This window comes from Cornus florida, unplaced genomic scaffold, assembly GCF_030987335.1.
Source record: "Cornus florida cultivar Cherokee Brave unplaced genomic scaffold, ASM3098733v1 CherokeeBrave_3.0.0_Hap2_Chr08, whole genome shotgun sequence".
NCBI classification, from domain to species: domain Eukaryota; kingdom Viridiplantae; phylum Streptophyta; class Magnoliopsida; order Cornales; family Cornaceae; genus Cornus; species Cornus florida.
This window is the reverse complement of record NW_026775578.1, coordinates 21495001-21515650: the sequence shown is the minus strand read 5'-3', so window position 1 is coordinate 21515650 and position 20650 is coordinate 21495001. Positions and strand designations below refer to the sequence as shown.

At 34.7% G+C, this 20650-nt stretch overlaps 4 protein-coding genes across 4 annotated transcripts in view; 1 reads left to right on the top strand and 3 right to left on the bottom strand.

Annotated features, from left to right (window-relative positions):
• Window positions 1-1167: 1167 nt before the first annotated feature.
• Window positions 1168-8393, bottom strand: LOC132270721 (superoxide dismutase [Mn], mitochondrial). The gene is made up of 7 exons (XM_059771912.1): window positions 8263-8393; window positions 4423-4916; window positions 3370-3416; window positions 3097-3222; window positions 2918-2974; window positions 2011-2088; window positions 1168-1622 (listed from the first exon to the last, which is right to left on the bottom strand). The coding sequence occupies exons 2-7, from the start codon at window positions 4817-4819 to the stop codon at window positions 1530-1532; spliced, it is 798 nt and encodes a 265-aa protein (XP_059627895.1). The 5' UTR covers window positions 4820-4916; window positions 8263-8393; the 3' UTR covers window positions 1168-1529.
• LOC132270723 (uncharacterized) lies at window positions 7948-20121 on the bottom strand. Its single transcript, XM_059771915.1, has 10 exons — window positions 19666-20121; window positions 18353-18401; window positions 18176-18278; window positions 17990-18085; window positions 17828-17902; window positions 17377-17446; window positions 15717-16866; window positions 15394-15467; window positions 14419-14682; window positions 7948-8393 (listed from the first exon to the last, which is right to left on the bottom strand). The coding sequence occupies exons 1-7, from the start codon at window positions 19978-19980 to the stop codon at window positions 16792-16794; spliced, it is 783 nt and encodes a 260-aa protein (XP_059627898.1). The 5' UTR covers window positions 19981-20121; the 3' UTR covers window positions 7948-8393; window positions 14419-14682; window positions 15394-15467; window positions 15717-16791.
• Window positions 12403-13800, top strand: LOC132270722 (protein DETOXIFICATION 53-like). Its single transcript, XM_059771913.1, has one exon. It carries the CDS (start codon window positions 12406-12408, stop codon window positions 13798-13800), a length of 1395 nt encoding a protein of 464 aa, XP_059627896.1. The 5' UTR covers window positions 12403-12405.
• A 372-nt stretch (window positions 20122-20493) lies between the features above and the next one.
• The window catches only part of LOC132270724 (expansin-A8-like), a 1603-nt gene continuing 1446 nt past the window's right edge, over window positions 20494-20650 (bottom strand). Inside the window, exon 3 of the mRNA XM_059771916.1 lies at window positions 20494-20650. This exon is cut by the window's right edge and continues 409 nt beyond it. The gene's annotated coding sequence lies outside the window, so the exon portion shown is untranslated.

Below are 20650 nucleotides of genomic sequence, written 5' to 3'. Positions count from 1 at the left end.
CAATGACCTAGCGGTATTAGCCTCTTACTTTTCAAAGGGAGGTTAGGAGTTCAAGTCTTAGAAGAGACGCGCGTGTGAATACCAACTAGGAAAAAAAAAAAAAAAAAAACAGGATGTGTAAAGACTGCACAAACATATCTAGTTTTCCTTACAATTGACTCATCCCATATATTCTACACAACCAACCCTCTACCATCTCATGGTTCATATATAAACTCACTCAGCTCTTCTATTCTACACATCCAACCCTACAAAATCCCCCCTCTCCAGCTTCTTGTAGAGAAATTTTCTCAAATCACTCTAATGGACAAACCCAATAAGCTCTACCATCTCATACTAACCCTACTCTTTTTCTTCACCTTCTTCCAATTTTCATCATGCAGACCATGAATGTCTTTTATCCAGACAACCTCTCGCTGCCACCAGGCCGGTACCGAGTCCCACCTTCAGTGAAGATAATATGGGGCCAATACCACCACCCTCTCCATCGTGGAAGAACTCTGAGCATGTTCTGCCACATGGAATGGATTCCAACGAGAATTTCAATATGGAAACTCCAGCACCAAAGAGCATTCCAGGAAGATATGGACCCCTGGTTCTCAGTATTCTTCCGCACGGTCCCGTGCACCATCTGGGCCGAGCAAGTGGATCAACATGATGAACAATTAGGAGTAAAATGATCAAGTTATGTTGATCTCCATCTATCTTCACATATGTTGGTTGGCACTACAAGAGATGTGTTCATATAAAGTTCATGCATAACATAAACAAAATGACCTATCAACCTCCTCGAAACAATGTCAGTATACTATTTTTGCTACCATTTGACGAAATAGAGGTTAATCACAAATGTTAAACACTGTTTGGCAGACTAGTTTCAAGTAAAGATAGACCTGTTTATATGGTAAATAATTAATTGTGCTCAAAACAAGCCACACTATACAACACGATCACACCACATTGTTTTAGGGCTGACATTAAATTGTAATCAGTCAAGAACTAATCAGCAGCTTCTATGTATAGGCCATGGAGTAAAAACTTCAGCAATCCATAGGATATTCCGGGCATGAGCCCCAACCAAGCAACGCTAGGCAAATTTATTGTACTACATTTCTTTGTGGTTCTGGTGGCATAGTTCCAAAGCATCTAATAACCACCAAAATCATGGAATCTAGACACATTATTCAATCATTGAAACCATAACAGTCGAATTCTGTAAGCTGAGAACCTTCTCTATACATATACATAGTTGAAGAAGAAAGGACGCAACCATGTGATTAAAGCACAGAAATATAATCTCTTGGGCAGTTCAGATACACAGCACAAAGAGAAGCACACTTGCATATGACGGAGTAATTTGACAGTATGACAGTAATTTGATAGTATCCAAGAGCAAGAGCTCATATAACATGTTTATTTGGTCTCCAAGATTGAATCCATCAGGAAGCAAACACCTCACTCTACAAAACCTGATGAAAGCATAACAGTTACTCTTGAAGACAGATGTGGACGAAAGGGGATTCCTTTCTTCAAGGGCACTCTTTTTCATACACTTCACTGGCATACTTCCAGTTCATAACTTTCCATATATTCGTTAGGTAATCTGGTCTGACATTTTTGTACTGCATCATAAAAAGCAAAGAAATTACTAAATTACTCGTGGAAAGGCAAATCGACATCTGCAGACTCAAATAGGCTAATACAGTGAGACATTGATAACTGAGATTTCTAATACATTCAGTAGATGCAAGCTAGAAAATTGTTCCACAGCAACAAATTGATATGACAGCCCATTAATGTGCAAAAATGATAAAAATAAAAAATTTAAACTCAAATACAGAAGATGTCACAATGTTATCATACAAGCCCTTCAATGGGCGACATAAATTATCAAGCACATCATAAGAAGATAAAACTGATATTTGCAAATTTGCATGTCATAATTTTTGCAACTTTTAACATAATAAAATAACCAAATGGGCATGAAGAACTCAAAGGATTAAGAATTACCTGCAAATAGTATGCATGTTCCCAAACATCTATTCCAAGCAAAGGAACTAAATTTGGTCCTTTAGTTACCAGTGCATCCTGTAATGATAGTTCTGCTTATTACGACTATATTGAAATATACCATTTCACTATGAATACAACGAAAAATTGATAAATAAATTTAAAGCATGGAAAAAGCACATAATCAAACTACATAACGAAGCAAGGCTGCAAACTTTAGGAACACTGTAACAACCACCGATGATGCTCTTGTATAAAATTCCAATCCCATGAGTGAGAGCAAGAGAAAATATAACTGTTTATTCCAAGATAACAATCCCCCTCCCCACCAAAATAAAATAAAAAATAAACCCATCCGCAAGCAATGACAATTCTTTAAAACAATGATAATTCTATCAAAAGGTGTCACAAGCAGGCCATCCATACCCAAAATCCCAATATCCTTTTAAATTACATACCAATTATTGCTCAATAGTGTCAAAGTTGTGATAAGATGGTGGGAACAACAATGGTGGGACATACTTTTAAAGAGTCCATGTAACATAGATTTTTAGCACCCAACAGGCCAACAGACAAAGAAAACATAAACAAGTACGCTCAGTTTTCACACAATGATATTGTTGCCCTGTACCATCACTTTAAACATTAGCAGGCCGGTTAAATGAAGGCTGACGACTCAGATCTGGAATTCTCCAGTAATACATGAAGTTTGAAGAGCTATTATACCGAATTGACATAGTCCCATCACACAATCCTACAAGGAATCGGTGTCTTCTCTATCTATTTATCCATTTATTTATTTATTTTCTCATTCTGGTAAGTAACCAAAATTATTGTACTGTTAGCAAAACTAGAGTGGCAGACGATCATCACCAAATTACTTGATGGCAAAACTTGGAGGCTATACCTGATTTGCGGTGGTTTCGATCACAAGCCTTTTCAAATCTTTGTCCACACCAAGCCACTTCCAGGATAAAAGAGAAAAAGATTAAAAAAATAGCATTATCTTCCAAAGCATCCAGCAGACAAAAAGAAGTGAAATGAAAAAAAGATAATATTTCAGAACATTACACAGCTACTACTTACCACCCATCCGGAGCCCTGTAAAGCAGCACCTTCTACATTCATCTTTAGCACCAAATTTTGCATGGAACCAAAATGTGTGTCAATAGCCCAACCAAGGGAATCCTTTGGAGGCTCACCGCCTCCTTCCTGCATCAAGATTTTAATAATTGTCAAAAAATTGCATGAGGGTACTTCAAAAAGAAATAAAGAAAGAGATAAAAAAGAAAAGAAAAAAAAAAGAGTATTATAAACAAGAGTATTGGGGAAAAAAGAAGGCTCGGTGCATAAACTCACACGAACGGGAGTGAGGTTCTTCCAGAAAATCGAGTGATTAACATGACCTGGTTGAAAACATAAATCAGTTTGTCTTTTTTCTTTTAAAAAAGAAAGCCAAGGAAATTAATTGAATGGTAACAACAATAAGAATAGCAATTCTATCAAAAACATATGTGTGTGTGTATAAATATATAACAGTAACCACATGAAAGGCATAATTAATTTCTATATGCTTATATTTGAGGTAGCGAATTCTCTTATGCTCGCAAATCATATACTTGGTGATCATAACAAGATTCTTGATATTAGTGGAAACATTTATTTGATCAGGCAAAATAAAAAGCAAAGCAAAGTACACTAGAAGTTCAACTCACATCGATATCTGCATTAACAAGATAAAATAAGTGTGTCTTCACCCTACTGAAAGACAACCGATTTCCTGTTGAACGCCAATCATGGCGACATTCCTTGAAGAGGTCAACATTTTAAAGTATTTTTCGCTTAACAGGCACTAAAATATGCCAAATAATCCTTAATTCTCGTACAAATTAGCCAAGAATGTATAAGTAGTCATAAGTGTGAGATCACGTGACAAGGACGTTCAAATAGGTTTCTCCAACATCATTAAATTCCAAACTCATATATTTGGTCAAGTCTCAATCCTCAAATAAGTCCATTTCATTTTATTAATAAATCGTTTACACACAGCATTGAAAGTAATACTAACTAAATAGTCTAAATATATTGGTGACTACAGACCAGTGAAAAGGTTAATATTACCTGGAAAACCAATTCATGGATAAAGCAAGTAGCAATTTAGACTGAAAAAGAGGTCTTGTATATGACAATGAATACCCTGACGAGTTGCATTAGCTGGTATGTCAGTGGAAGATTTGCTCAAAAGTGTGAAAATGCTTCATTAAAACTCATTTAGTCATATAGGATATGAAGAAAAGAAATAAGTATCCAAAATGAACAGGAACTGTAGATTTACGACTGGCAATTCAATTAATTTCACAGTCAGGAGATAATATTCATAGAGAGAGAGAGAGAGAGAGAGAGAAATTAAACCTCCGCCATTGAATTTGATGGCACTCTGCAATTTGACAACCGTGGATGAATCACCCTTGGTCATGGCGGCGTCGAGCTGCTCGAGAGCCTTATTGTAGTTGGTTATGTAAGTTTGGTGGTGCTTCTGGTGATGAATCTGCATGATCTCACCGCTAATGGCAGGCTCCAGAGCGCCATAGTCGTAGGGAAGATCGGGAAGCGAGAAGGTCTGCAAGCCGCGAAGTTGCTGAAACCCTAGCCCTAGTCCGCCAAGGGTTTTTCTGGTCACGGAGGTTCGGAGAGCCGCCATGTGGAATCTTCCAAAATCGTCCCACCGATCAAAAATGAAAAAGTGCGTGTAATGTGACTGAAACTGTGTGTGAGTGGCAAAAACGGAAGTGAGGCTTTGTATATGCATATGTAGAGTATATGCCAAAATGCAAAACCCCGAGATGACACGTCACATCGATAAATGGCATCAATATAAGCAGTCGTGGTTCCACGTGGCTTTCGTTCTGTATTTCAGTGATGAAAATGAGAAATTATTAAATTGTGTTGGACCATTGATACGCGGGGATAAGTTTAATTTTAGACTGTACGATAAATATAAAAAGTGTGTTAATATATTATAAAAAAAATTATAACATTAATTTTATTAAATTTATTTATTTATTAATTAATAACTAATTCAGAATTATCTAATAATTTTATGAAAATACCAAATAGTGTATAATGAGCCCAACTTCCTAAAATATTCTATAATTTATCACGAGGCATTTTCCTATTCCACTATATATCTTACCGAAAATTTTCTTAATGTGGTTTTACAAACATAGGAAATAATAAATGCAGTCAATTAAAACTCCTTTTTTTCTTTCCATAGGAGTAACTTTCTGTAAACGGACAAGTGTTATACTTGATTTTTATGAATAAAATTAAAGAGAAATTAAAATGAAATGTATAAAAGTAGAGTTAATTTGTCACTTTTTAAATAAGAATATACAACATTGTCAAAACCTTCCTTTTTATATTAAGCAAGTCTGCACCACTTAAAGTTTGGACTTTTTACTCACCAGGATGACTTTTAGAAATTATTTATGTTTAAGAAGAATCTAACCTTAAATTCAATGCTTAATGAAAAGCCAGACATACATATAACTTATCACACTTGAACCAACCCTTAGGAGTACATGTCTTCAACATTATTGTGAAGATAATATAATCACATGAATTTAATCTTTGAATATATATATATACATATAAAGTAACGCTAAACAACCGGACATTAAAGTATCTCTACTCACACCTCTGATTAGACACTCGACTTTGGATAAATTATTATATAATCTTGGGGCTATTGGCCCAACTTATCATCGTGTGACATCAATAAAAAAATAAATTAAACTTACACATTTTTTATTGATGTGTCACATGATAATTGATCCCAGGATTCATGTAATAATATCTCCCGACTTTTAGACAAGTATACAATTTCTCATATAAAAATTATTATATGTTTATATACATTTTTTCTGAATGTGTCACCTATTATATATATTAGTTATTCTATTTCCAAATATTGGATGGTATAAACACTCTTCTCTCTTTGGAGAGGTTAGGTGTTGCAGCTCCAATGGAGCTCCAACTAAGAACTTGCCAAAAGAAAAGTTTATACTATCAAAACTGATTTAAAGATGAAAGAGCTTACACCATCTAAAGTATAACCCATTGGTAATAAACAAAAGCTTATATTTATAAAGCATGTATCTTGACACAAATGGAAATAAAGTACATATAATTAAATAAATTCCAAGTTAATGTCAAATAATTTGAACTATTCACTAATTTTCAACTTATTATTTTTATTTATACTTTCTTAAAATGCAAATATAATATATATATATATATTAAAAAAAATGCGGCAATTTTTTTTCACTCCCAAATTTCATTTATCCCATATAAGCTCATTATTTTTATTTAAATGATTTTCTTTTTCCCAGCAAAGTATAAGGATCCCACTAATGCATTTGAACATCTTTTTCTTTTCCTGAATCCATAATTTTTAACCATGCTACTCTGCCCAAGGCTTCTTTGACAACCGTTTTCCCTTATTTTGTGTTGCAGAAAGTGTTCAACTTTGGTAGCAAGATTTTTTAAATTAAAATTATCAAAAACATGTTTGGTAAAAAATTGTTGCAAGATTAAAAACAAAATAGTTAATTAAAAAAGGTCACTTGCCTGTTTTTTGAAAACTTAAATTCAACACTTAATTTTGAACGGAATTCAATGCTTATTGTTTGATAACATAATTTGAATCACTGAAACTTGTAATGCTACTTAAAATGGAGTAAAATTTTAGTAAAAATTTATAAGAATTTCAAAAAAATATTTATTTTTTTATTACCACCTAAAATCTTCCGCACTCAAAATTCAGCTCTTAAAATTTTCAGTTTTATCAAAATATTAATTACAGTGTTTTGCTTCATTATGACAAACACGGTACTATTCAAATCACAACACATACATTCCGGAGTTTTACTTCACCACCGAAAACAAAAAAAAAACTGCCAAACATGCCCTTAGTTTGTGATGGTCCTACATGAGTTGTTTAATTGTGTCCTCTCAGTGCAAAAAATAAATAAATAAGCAGATTGCAAACAACCCAAGATTGTTATTTTAATCCTAGTAAAGTAGTAATTAGTCTGTTTTACTGTTGCATCACTTATCTTACTTCTTACTTTCGGCAGTAAGAAATTTTTTTTATATACCATGTCATTAATATATTACCAAGCTTTGACTCTCAAGTATTTAACATAAACCCATAACAACACACACACACAAAAACAAGATTGTTATTTTAATACTAGCAATTAGTCTGTTTTACTGTTGCATCACTTGTCTTACCTCTTTCGTCCGGCAGCAATAATAGAATTGTCTATACCATCTCATTAATATATTACAAAGCTTTTTAAAAAACGACGGACAATTTATTATGTATCAAACCCTCGGTATTTCATTGGTGACCAATGACAATCAAGTATCTAAAATAATCCCATAACAACACACACACACACACAAGATTGTTATTTTAATACTAGTAATTAGTCTGTTTTACTGTTGCATCACTTGTCTTGCCTCTTTCTTTCGGCAGTAAGAATAAACTTTTATATGCCATGTCATTAATTTATTACCAAGCTTTGACCACCAAGTATCTAAACACGATCCCATCCAGACCTTTTTTAAAAAAAGGACTAACTAGGTAAGCTTGAAATGTCTTCAAGCCATATATTGTGAATCAAAGAAGATACACAATTTGGATCTTCTCCTGTGCTGGACAGTTCAGTGCACAATGGAGGATGAAGATCACCTCACTTACCCTCTGTGCACCGAACTGTTCCGTCCATAGACGAAGATCCGGATTTGTCTAACTAGGTTGAGTTGACATGACAAACAATGGAGGATGAAGATCACCTCCCCTCCACTGTGCACGAAGATCCGGGTTTGCCTTAACTAAGAAATACCCATATAGAAAATGCACAAAACTACTTACCATCCTAACCAATACCCTTCATAAACACCAACGGGTCACTGCAAACAACGAGGTAATATTGTAAAGTAAACATTCGGTAATCCAGATGATGTTGCATTGTGTTGACAGCAAATTGAATTGATATAAGAATTTTTAGTTGTTGAGAAAACAAAACCCACAAAGCACAAGATAGCAATATATAATTGGATCCAGGGGCCATTCCAAGCACACTTCTTTGGCTTGTTTTGGAAGAAAATGCCAGAGACTTGGTCCACACTCATTCTTAATTATTTCTCATTCTGTTGTTTCGATAAACTTTTTGGCTTACTTACCAGAGAAAGGATAAACCTTTTTGGCTTAGAACAGCGGAGTTTCTTCTACTTCCTCGTTCTCGTTTGTTTTTGCTTCCCAATGCTTCACATCGATCTTTTTTCTTTCTTTCTAATACATCCAAACTAGCTCCCTGCACATGGTCCAAAATCCAACTTTCATGTAGTATCAAATATGACAATCAAGAATTGAAAACATTAAGGTTGCTCCCTAATAAAATATACATTTACTGTAGGCAAACTTGCATAAATAGGAGACAAGAAAACACAGTTCAAATCACACCAAGTAACCCTCTACTACTATTACTACCATATATCTTTTTCCTAACTGCATTGCAATTCTATTGTTCTTTACTTGACACAATGGGAGATGAATCTCCGGATCTAACATGTATTAGGACATGCACTCTATGCAAATCTCGGCCAATTTTACAAGGTGGTGCTTTGGTCATGGCAGGTGGTCGAGAAGGTAGCGATGATAGAGGAAGGGTAGGAGGAACTCGTTTTGTTATCAGGTTTCTTCAGTGGCTGCTCAAAAGAGAGGTAATACAACCATTCTATGTTTATATTTCCTTTTCTCTACACACAAAGACTAGAGGACAGTGTCAATGAATTCACCATTCTTCTGGCATTGTATTAATTCTTGTAATATGGAAATTTATTTGCCACTGGGTCATCCCAGACAGCAGAAAATATTTGAGGCCTATGGACCATGACATGTCAAAGTAGAGAAGGTGACAAAGACATGTTTTTCAAACTTCTTACCAAGCAACTTGAGGTCAACCTTAATTCTTTCCTGCACATATATCTCGACATAAACACTCCTACCAAATAAATAACATTTGTACATATCTACAAATATACACACCATGGTGAACCACCAGAGTTTCAAGGATGCAGAAAAGCCGAAAAGGGTTTATGGTATTACTATTTCGGTTAATATCATCAGCAATGAATAAAGAATGATCAGAGCTGCAAATGAAACCATTTATCAAGAAAAATTCAAACCCGGCCATACTAATTTATTAAGTAAATGAGTAGGAGCTTTAACATCAAACTTCAATATTAAACGAATCAAGCTCAAACAACTCCATAATTTGGTCATTAGGTAAATGTTCATCAGTATAGACCAGTGGATTTATTATGACTCGTGAATATGACTCATTTTATTTAAAATTCCTAACTACTTTTCTAATCAATCTTAATGTCAACCTCTAGTTTGAGTTTTATTAGAGTTTAATATTTGTTCAAAATGAGTCAAAAAGGTCAAGCTTGAAACTTTTTTTCCCCCCTCCCTGTCAAGCTTGATCTTGACGAACAGAAATCAAGTTGAGTTTGAATACTTATTTCTAATGTTGACAGAACATCAAACTGAAATTTCTACTTTTGGGGAATTTTTTAAAAATCAAAAAAATCAAAAATAAAAAACTCAGCTTGGCTCAATTAGAACGAGAGGAAGGACAAGACCACAAGAAACATTAAATAAGACTATGGTTGCACATAACCTTTCAAAGATACAAGGGATGTGATGTGGTTATATCCCAGAAAATATGATATCCTCTAGGAGGTGTAATGATATTTAATTATAAAACACACTGTACCTGTCTCTAGGGAAATCAGTCAAAGGTTTGGTCCCTCTAACTAAGATATGTCTTATGTGAAGTATGAACCAGGATGTTTAGATGATATAATACTGTCCTATTGTTTTTACTTATCAAAAAAAAAAAATACTGTCCTATTGTTTTGGCCACCTACAAATTTGTCCTGATATGCTCTGTCCATAATTAAAGACAAATACATAAAGTCATTGCAATAAGAATTATAGGCACAAAAGACAGACATAACACCATACGTTGACATAATAAATCTTAAAGAATAAGAACATGAACACAAAGATATGATAATAAGATATATATTAAAATAATATTGTATACAACAAATTTCTTCATTCAATAAACAGTAACTGATATATTAAATAATCATGATCATCCTTCTTATATAAAGGAAGGATACAACAAAACTCCCACGAAGTAGCTGAGTTGGCATAAGGTCTATGGGCATGACCAAGAGGTCTTGTGTTTAACTTCTAGAGGGGTCAAAAATCCTTCTCCCTGGATTTGCCCGACGCCCATAGTATATTTTTTTAAAAAACACACACACACACACACAAAGACAAAAACAACATACATATGTTCCATGTGCTTATGTACAAATACGTATATAAATGATTACACAATACGGAAAATAAATTTGAACAATAGACACACACACAATCTCACATGATATCATATCAATAATTATCTAAAATCTTTCTACATTTTTCTGTTTAATAAGACCAAAATTTCCATATATTTTACATAATTCGTTAATTCCTAAATTCGATTTTTCTAATAATATTTTTTTTGTGCTAAAATAGTCTTATTATTTAATGTACAACATTTATAAAATCACATTTTGGCAAGTGCTGAAGAAGAAGTATCCAATTTTAATTTAAATTATAGACATGTTCAAATTGTGTCAAACCCAGTGATCAAAAGAATTTAGGAAGCATCAACCAACACAGATAGGATCATAGGATACCTTTGAGGTGCTTGTGCTGCTTAGCATTGCTTCTTGTAAAAATTGTCATTACCATTAGTTGTAATAAGATATCACAAGACCAAATTCTTTGAATATAGACCCACCTCAACCCTAAACAATGTGTAACATTGAGATTCCGAGACATCCCACATATTTGTTTGTTAATCATTAGTCACAATTGTGGTTATTTACATAAAGAGATGCATTTCTGGTTACTTCTATTACGTTTCAAGTAAGAAATGTTCAATACTCTATATTACAGTGGGAGCTTACCAAATATTCTTTAACGGTAGACCTTCTCACCTTAAATCAAATACTCTGTTTTTGAGCAAAGAAATAAATATCCATTTAAGGGACCCAAAATAAGCATAATGAGCTTATTTGGAATCCCAGGTAAAACTGAAAATATAATAAAAGTCTAATCTGCACAGGTTGCCTAATCATCACTATAGTTGTGAAAGAAAAAATGTTCTAATCAATGGCTTTGATGCTCTAATTAAACTAATTTACCATAACTGGTTTGTTGCCTTGGATTTCATTATTCATTCTTATAGTAAAAAATTTCTTGAGCCACCTAATGTCATCTTCATACAGATAATAAAGGTGTTTGTTTCCACTAGCATGCCTCTTGGTTCTAGTTGGTCAATTATAATTTCAAATCAATAAAAAACAGTGAAAGAATACAAAGATAAGACGGTGAGTCCTGGACACGCTTTGAGGAAAACATTTTGAAGTTAGAGTAACGCTTAAATGTAAGCCAAAATATCCAGTCCTAGAGGTTACTTGTGCCAAACAAACATATTTTTGGTACCTGACCCTACACCTTAAATTGTAAGTGCTCAAATCCTTCAGTGAGTATAACCTCAATAACTATCAAAGGGAAGACAATAGAGAGTAATCAATTAAAATCATATTAAATAGGATATTTTAATTTTTAGAGATATTTGTTTGCAATCTTAGTATAATTAACAGGGCAAGAACAAAAATGGAGACTATCATTTGCAGAAAGAAAAATCAAGGAGAACAAATGGAATTTTATAACAAAAACAAAAAATACCAATTGTCAACAAGCTGGAAAAGGAACACACGGAAACAAGTCATGTTCAAAACGTTTTTGCTTTCGTCTGACCATATTATATAACAAACGACAAGTTAATCGAAAATTGTGCAAATGTTACGTGTTTTGTACTTTGTCGGTGGTTTTCTGAGGTTTTTCCTCCTCCTTCCCCTTTTTTTTTTCTTTTTTTTTTTCAACTGGAAGGGTCAGTTTTAGGGTTATGAGAGTCTAAATTCTAATTTGCAGCCTCTACAAGATAGAAAAATAGATGAATTTGTAGCCCTAATTACTATAAATAAATAAATAAAAAGTGAAACGTGTGCTTATCTCACTTGCGGCCATTGACTTTTGACAAACAACAGGAATCTTGTGAGCTCATCATGTTTCTGGCATCATGGTAAATCAAATATCATCATATGTCCAACAATCCCTTATATATTTGGCAGCTTTGTTTGTCATATCCCTCCGTGTACTTGTTTACGCATGATCATATACCTTGTGTCAACTTGATGCAGGTAGCAGAGGAGTTGATAGCATTGGGGAAAATAGCATGCCCCATAGTAATAACAAGCCTGCTTTTCTACTCTAAATCCATCATCTCTATGCTCTTTCTGGGATATCTTGGGGACACTGAGTTAGCCGGGGGCTCACTCTCAATTGGGTTTGCAAACATCACAGGTTACTCTGTCCTCAAAGGTTTAGCCACAGGGATGGAACCCATCTGTTGCCAAGCTTATGGAGCAAAGAAATTTGCTATTCTCAGCCAAACCTACAAAAAGACTCTCTATCTCCTTTTTCTCACAACCATTCCAATCTCTCTACTGTGGCTAAACATGGAGCCCATTCTTCTATGTTTAGGTCAGGATCAAAACATCACATCAGTGGCCAAGCTCTACATCACATACTCCATTCCTGACTTGCTAGCCCAAGCTCACCTACATCCCTTAAGGATTTTCTTAAGGACCCAAAATTTAAATAGATCACTCACTATTTCTTCAACTTGCGCATTGATTCTCCATCTTCCAATCAACTATATTCTTGTGGTATATATGAATTTGGGAGTGAGGGGAGTTGCACTGGCCTCAGCTTGGAACACTTTAAATGTAAATCTAGGTTTGCTACTTTACCTTGTTCTATCAGAAAAGGCATTAAAACCTTGGGATCGGGTAGCAACTGACACATGCTCTCAAGCCTGGCAGCCGCTGCTGTCCCTTGCAGGCCTTAGTGTATTATCAGTGTGCTTGGAATGGTGGTGGTATGAGATAATGTTGCTATTGTGTGGTTTACTAAGCAACCCACAGGCAACTGTGGCTGCAATGGGCATCCTTATGCAAACAACAAGCTTCCTATATGTGTTTCCTTCCTCTTTGAGCTCGAGCTTGTCCACCCGTGTTGGCCATGAGTTGGGGGCTGATCAGCCAGCAAGGGCTAAACAGACAACTACTATTGGACTCACTGTGGCCATCGCGTGGGGATTTTTGGCGTTTGCTTTCACTATTGCAGTGAGAGATGCATGGGGAAAACTCTATACATTTGATCCACACATTCTTGGTTTGACATCGATTGCTCTTCCAATACTTGGGTTTTGTGAGTTAGGGAACTGTCCACAGACAGCTGCATGTGGGGTCTTAACAGGATCTGCCCAACCTAAGGTGGGTTGTTATATAAATTTTGGGGCCTTTTACCTTATTGGTTTGCCAGTTGCAGTTCTTCTGAGCTTCAAATTTGAAATGGGTTTCATGGGGATGTGGTTAGGGCTTGCCGCAGCACAAATGTCATGTATGTGCATGATGGTGTGCGCTTTGGTTCGCACAGACTGGCAACACGAAGCTAAGAGGGCCAAGGAGCTGACCCATGACACGGAAGAACACAAGAACGATTTGGAAGTCAATCTCCTAAGCTGACATGCAAATCTGTTAGCATCGCCAGAATAATCTTTTTGAACTCTGAGATCAGAGTCTGGCACATCTTCGCTTGAATCTCTTGGTGTGAGCAAATAATCTCTAATCTAGCCCACCTCCGTAACTGAATCTCTTGCTGTCACTCAAATAATCTCCTTGCACTATGCATATGAGATAGTATTAAACATCCCGAATGGCCAAAGCATCCTGTCTCTCTCTCTCTCTCAGAAGTTGATAAGGAAAGCAGGTCTATCCTTATATAGTTCCATCTGTCTATATGTCATATTTCTTATATTCCTGGGAAGTAATGCTTCAGTTTCCAATGACAATATATGAAAGAATTAGAAGAAAAAAATAAAGCAGCAAAGCAAGGTATCCTAATTTAGAAAGCATTGAATCTGAAATATGATTTGTAAGGAATCACAGTAACTATTTCTTGATAGATAACAATTTTTATTTATTTATAAAGAATGGAATCAAAAAAATAATAATTTATCAGAACAGAGGAACAACGTCAGTTATATATGCATTGCCACAACAATAGATTGATAGCACGTCAGCTCACATAAAACTATAAGCAGAACTAAAAGATGAAAAAGAGGGATATTTCTCAGAACTCACATCAATGCTTTGGTAGAGGGTAAGCTTTGATCTTTATCCAGACCTATGCAATTTAGAAATATAACATACAGAGAACTGCTCTTGCCAACATCTTCATTTTGGTACAGTACTGCCACTAGTTGCTGTTCAATATTTGAAATACTACAGATTGGAAATGTTTCCATACCTGCTAATCTTTGCGTGAGTGACATATAGGGGCCTCTACAACAACATCATATAACAACCTATTTCCTTTTAAAGCACATCAGATTCACCATCCTTTGCCTTGAACAGCCAGAAGAAAACAGAGGATTTACAAAACCGATTAGGCATAGACTAGAAGGGTCATAATGCAGAAATAAAAAGGGAGCTAGCCCGGTGCATGAGGCTCCAGCCATTGTGGGGTCTGAGAAGGGTAATATGTACGCAACCTTACCACCACATGGAAAGGCTGTTTCTAGTTTCGAAGCCGTGACCTCCTGGTCACACTGGGTCATAATGCAGACAATTTTTTTATTTATTTTTCCTCAAAAAAATAAAAAAGGTCATACCCTGTGGATAAGGCTCCCACATTTAGCACTTAGCATGGTCTGGGAGAGGAGTATGGTAGGTAGCCTTTTACCCCTATTTCTAGAGATGCAGACACAAAAAGAAGTTCATAATGCAGGCATGAAAAATAAAAATTAATGAAAGTGACATTGCTCATTATGTTTAAATCAAGAAAAGCCCATTACCAAGATTATGGTAACATCCAATTAAGAACAATCACCCAAAAACAGAAACCTTATCTTTTGTAGTACAATCATGTCTTGTGAATAATATTGGTAACAAGATTGCTACTTAATCAACACAGTTAATTTAAGAAGCATATAAACAAAGCAAGAACTGAAACTAAATACAGCAGAAATTGAAAGAAGTTAAATGTTAACAACGGAGAAGGCAAAAGTTGTCAATAATTGGCCAAAATGAAAATAATGTGCTGATAAAGCGCCTTACTGATGAAACTAGGAAGCCTCTGATCATTACTCATCTTCTCCATCTAGTCTACGCTTCATCTACTCGATTTAGACCTAAAAGTATAAAATGCCCAAATGGTTTTAGAACAGATTAAAAAATAATGAAACACAGATTCAGTAACTAAACAACTTCTTCTACTGAAATCACATTTAATCAGAGAAATCCTTCAGAAAAGAGCACAAATTGAAGAACACAGCCGATTCAATCTTTAGAGATGAAACTAATTAAAGGTTAATATTAGAAGACACATAAATAAGTACAGTTTTCAGAGCTAGATTATATATATATATGGAAGCACTTACAGTTTGAGCTTTATTACCATCAACAGCTTCGACTATACAGTCGCTTTTAGCAGTGGAACTACCGTTTGGTATACACATACATACATATGTGTATATATATGTATACGTATATTCTCAGAGTCCTTGTTACTGCTTTCTCCATCATTTTACGCGGGGATTAAAAAGTTTAGGAAAATAAATAAATAAATAATAGAAAAACGTTCGAGCGTTCAGATCACGCGCTCTCTCGACCAGAAAGGCTTTAACGACGTTTGGTAGATGGTTACGGTGATAGTGTTTTCTGCTACATCTTGAATGAGAAATTCTCGAAAAAATATTCAATACTACGGAATATTGATTATATAGTTTTTTTTTTTTTTTTTTTTAACCAATCAAAACTCAGCATTTTCTTTTTAACGATGCAAAAATAATTACTGTTTATTGGTTTGTTGGAACAATAATAAGTCTACATTTTTTTTTCATTTTTTTTTTTAATTTGTTTTTATTCTCTTTCCCTGCTGAGATTGTGAATTTGATGGATAATAATACTGCATAAAGAGTGTAAAATTGAGGTTGATGGGAGGAACAATTTCATTTTTCTTACAGGAGACTTATTTGTAACTCAGAGAACAATTTTCTATTTTTGAAAAAACTTAAATTTAATTTTCTAAAAACTCAATTATTAAAAAACTGTTTTCAAGAAATGTCTTTTATAATTGTTTCTAGAATTTTTTAGAACTGAACCAAGCCGCCAGGACTCAATATACATGTTTATTTCTCTCTTTATTTTTTCCTCTTTGATTGGGCTTTTTCTTTTTCTTTTTTCAGATCAATGTAGGTGATCATTGAAAGAAGGGAGAGCAGCTTTATAAGGTTTCATCTAATATATAACAAAATTTTCATTATATTTAAAACGGATAAGAATCACCAGAATCGATATGTTCAAAGGACAGGTCTCATCTATACTATAATACTAGCTCTGTCAATTTCTCAGTTTCACACAGATAACAACATTGTCAACTTTCATCCCATCGTATTCATTCCGCATCTTCATTGAATAACACACACACAGCCACAATTCAGCCGCTGGTGATAACTAATTCCGGAGCAGTTCATTTGCCTTTTTCAACCAAACATCAAATATATCATCTGCAAACAGAACAAAATGAACCTGCAAACACAGAATAAGGTGTAATTATGAAAAAATAAAAAAGAAAAAAAAGATTGCACATGTCGGATTCGTATTACTTATGTAAGCAAACTCAGTAGGTCGTTTGAGAAGCAAGCTTGCTTCTTTGTATTTAATTTGCTATTCTGCATCCCCAACTCGTCCACTTTCAAGAGTCTTGACTAATTCAGAGAACGTTTTTGAACATAACCATATGAAAGGTTCCTGACAAAAGGTCAAAATTGTGTTGCTATGGCCCCCCTCCCTCTTAAGAAAATGACATTGTTTTATAGGGATCATCTAGTACTTTCAAAACCTTAAAATCACATTATTCTTTTGGCCTATCAATCAATTCATATGTCACCGAAGAACAAGAAAACTGATAATAATAACAAAATAAATAAACTGCATCAATGAAAGATAATACATATAATTTACACTGAAAACTGCAATGATTTCAATATGGACAATGGAGAATCAAAACCACCGCAACATGAAACAATCTATACATACCCCTTTGAAGTCATTTGCAAACTCTCGGATTGAGGATATAGCCACAGTAGCAGCTTCGTCAAAAGGATACCTGAAAAAAATTTGAAATAAAGATGCAGTGGTTACGCACTTTCCATGAACCAAAAAATATACGGAAGATTCCAAATATTTATAACTTGTTCCATAAAAGATGAAGCTATGTAAAATGCATCAGCTAATAATTTAATTTAAGAGACTACATCAATTTGACAGACAAAACATGAATGATAGCCCACCGTTCCATGTAATCCAAATTAACCAACTATTCAACTCATTCTAATTCAAGTTTACCATCTATAACTCAACCCAGCTGATCGGAGAAATTATTTATTATCTATTTCACATGAAAATGTCAAAGAAAGATTGGAAAGACTTTTGACTACGAAAGTAATATTTATTTATCATAACTGATGGTTCCTTCATGTCAACTTACCCATAGATACCACACGATATGGCTGGAAATGCAACATATTGAATGCTGTTCTCTTTGGCAACACGTAAACTGTTTCTGTAACAAATTTTGGCAGAGGGGGTTTTATTTAAGAAGGCAAAGTAAACTTGTACACAAATGCCAGAAGGGAACTTAATAACTTACCTATATGCGCTTCTCAAAGAAGCTTCAGGATCACCATCAACATCATATATGGGTCCAACTGTATGAATTACATGAGATGCAGGCAATCTAAAACCTCTGTATAAATTTAATATTTTAGTATAAGGTCTGTAAATGTAGGACTGGGTGATACCAAAAATATTATAAAGCTAATTTCAGAGAACCTACTGGGTAATCCTCGCTTCTCCTGTGGGGCAGCGAATTCCAGGTCGGACTTCTGGGACATTATAGCATGCTGCTCGGAGTTCTGGACCAGCAGCTCTATGTATGGCTATCAAAAGGACACCCAAAATTACGGTAGAGTTCATTGAAAACAAATTCATTAGGAAGCTGTTAAAAATATACCTCCATCAGCACCACCACCTCCAAGCATTCGCTCATTTGCCGGAGCAACCTATATAAAATATCCATCCAATTAAAGAAAAAAAAAAACTTATACTCGACTTTATTATGTAGCATTTGTTCTTGTTGATTTGGCTGGTGTCATCAAACCAAAATACAAATTTTGGAAAGAATTTTACTTCACTGACTTGAATTCGGCAGAATCCTTGGATAATATTGGGCAGAAGGTGATATTTAAATTTTTTATTCTGAGATAAATTTAGGAATTCAAACCCCAATATAACTCCAATATCTGAATGTACCCTTACATAATTTTGTACTCCAATGTTGTGCAATTAACTAATTGCAGTATCTTTTTGAGGTGTATTTGGAAATCTGAATGGTTCCATTATCTTTATGCCAATCCATCTTCCAAAAGGAACCACTAAAAAAATGAGGACCATAACTACAACTAACAATATTTCATCAGTTCTAACACGAGTCTCCATTGCTCGTGAAGATGGAATCATTCATGGAGATAGATATTGATTAAATTATTACTGAAACACAATGGGATATTTCAATTTCCAATCGGACATCCAAGTGCCCTTAAGCAATATCACTCATTGGGGTTTGGATTGTTTGACGAACACAAATTTCAAACATGGCAAATTATAATAACAATGCTCATAATCCAAGAGTTTGCTCCATATTTAGCTTATCACAATGTTATCCCATAACTTGTAAGTGAGATATGTGTTTTTTTCATACATGAGCAAAGATCCAGTGTCACTACTAAGCCTATTGAGTAGTGTCAGCATCTGACCTACTAAAAAACAAACAGAAAGAAAAAGAAAACCAGCAAGGCCCACAAATAACTAAATCATAAAGGCATTACATTAAGTGTCATAATTATTTTGAATATGTTGAATCTATAAATAATTCAAACCAAACTAAATTTTAGCCAATAGTAATGTTTGGTTATAAAATGTTAACTCAAAGATGGAATTTTAAGCATTTAAAAGGGGGAAGAAAATAGCATTATACCACACACAAAACAATCATCATCATTGATGAGGTTACAAGCTTATTACCAAAAATTTGGTGACACCACGGGTCCACAACAAAGTAAAGCTACTTAGCAGTTTCAAATTTTATTCGTTCACTAATTAGTGTTTCCCAAACTTTCTTAAATAGCTTGTTAGTTGTTACCCATCAAATTCACAATGAAAACCCTAGCATTCATATCACAGAAAGACAAATGGTCCATATATATATATATATATAGTGTGTATATGTATATTACCATAAAAGAAGAAAATATTTTTGAGACTTACAATGGCATCGGAAGAGCCATCGACGGACCACTGGGTGATGTCTCCCTTCCGGATTTTGAGAGCACAAGACGAAGACAACGCAAAGTGAACCTCTTGCGACATGGTCGAAACCCTAGAAGCGATCGATCCTCCACCGTGAGCAGAGCCACTGCTCTCCTTTATTCTCGAAATGACTGAAAAGCGTCTAACTATGGTTAGGTTAAAAGTGTGACGGATGTGGTTCGTGTTGTGGAGATTTCTAGGGTTTGGGTTAGAGAGAGGTTTGAATCGCACAACCCATCTACAGAGTGATCTACCTATTGATATGCTGGTCATCCGTTCAACGTGAGCCAACTTCCAAGTGTGCAAGTAGTGTTGTACGGACGAGTGCGTTGTAGAGCGCAGAAAGGGCGGTGTTGGTCCAGTGAGTCACGTGAGGAGTTCTAACGTGTCACGTGGTTATTAATTTATCAATAATATCACTTATTAATTAATTAACTAGAAGTTGATATCAATCAATTAATTAAATATTGATATGTAAGTGATTAAATGTAATTTTATTTATGTCACGATAATTGATTGGAGTGGTTAATTAGATCAATTTATTAAACAACTATGAAAAATACTAAAAGCAACCAGAAGAGCCCTTGATTGTGACGGGGTGTACTAATCACAGTACTCACACTTCCATCACAAAGGTGGGTCAATGTCGCTTTTTCTATTTCCACTCTGTCTAAACATCTATAAAAATTGTAGATTAGCTTTATTCATAATTAGTGACCTTGCATTTTCCATTGAAAATGACAAATTAGCCTAAAAATGAAAATGAAATGCCCAAATGATTCAATATGCCAAAGGATAATTCAATTATATATTAAGTTGCCCAACTGGTTTTTACCACCAACTTGGGACTAAAATCTACAAACTTTATATGATACTTATACAACCTTCATTTCCATCTATATTAGGCGTAAGCGGGTGCTAACTAAACCACCACAGCAATAGA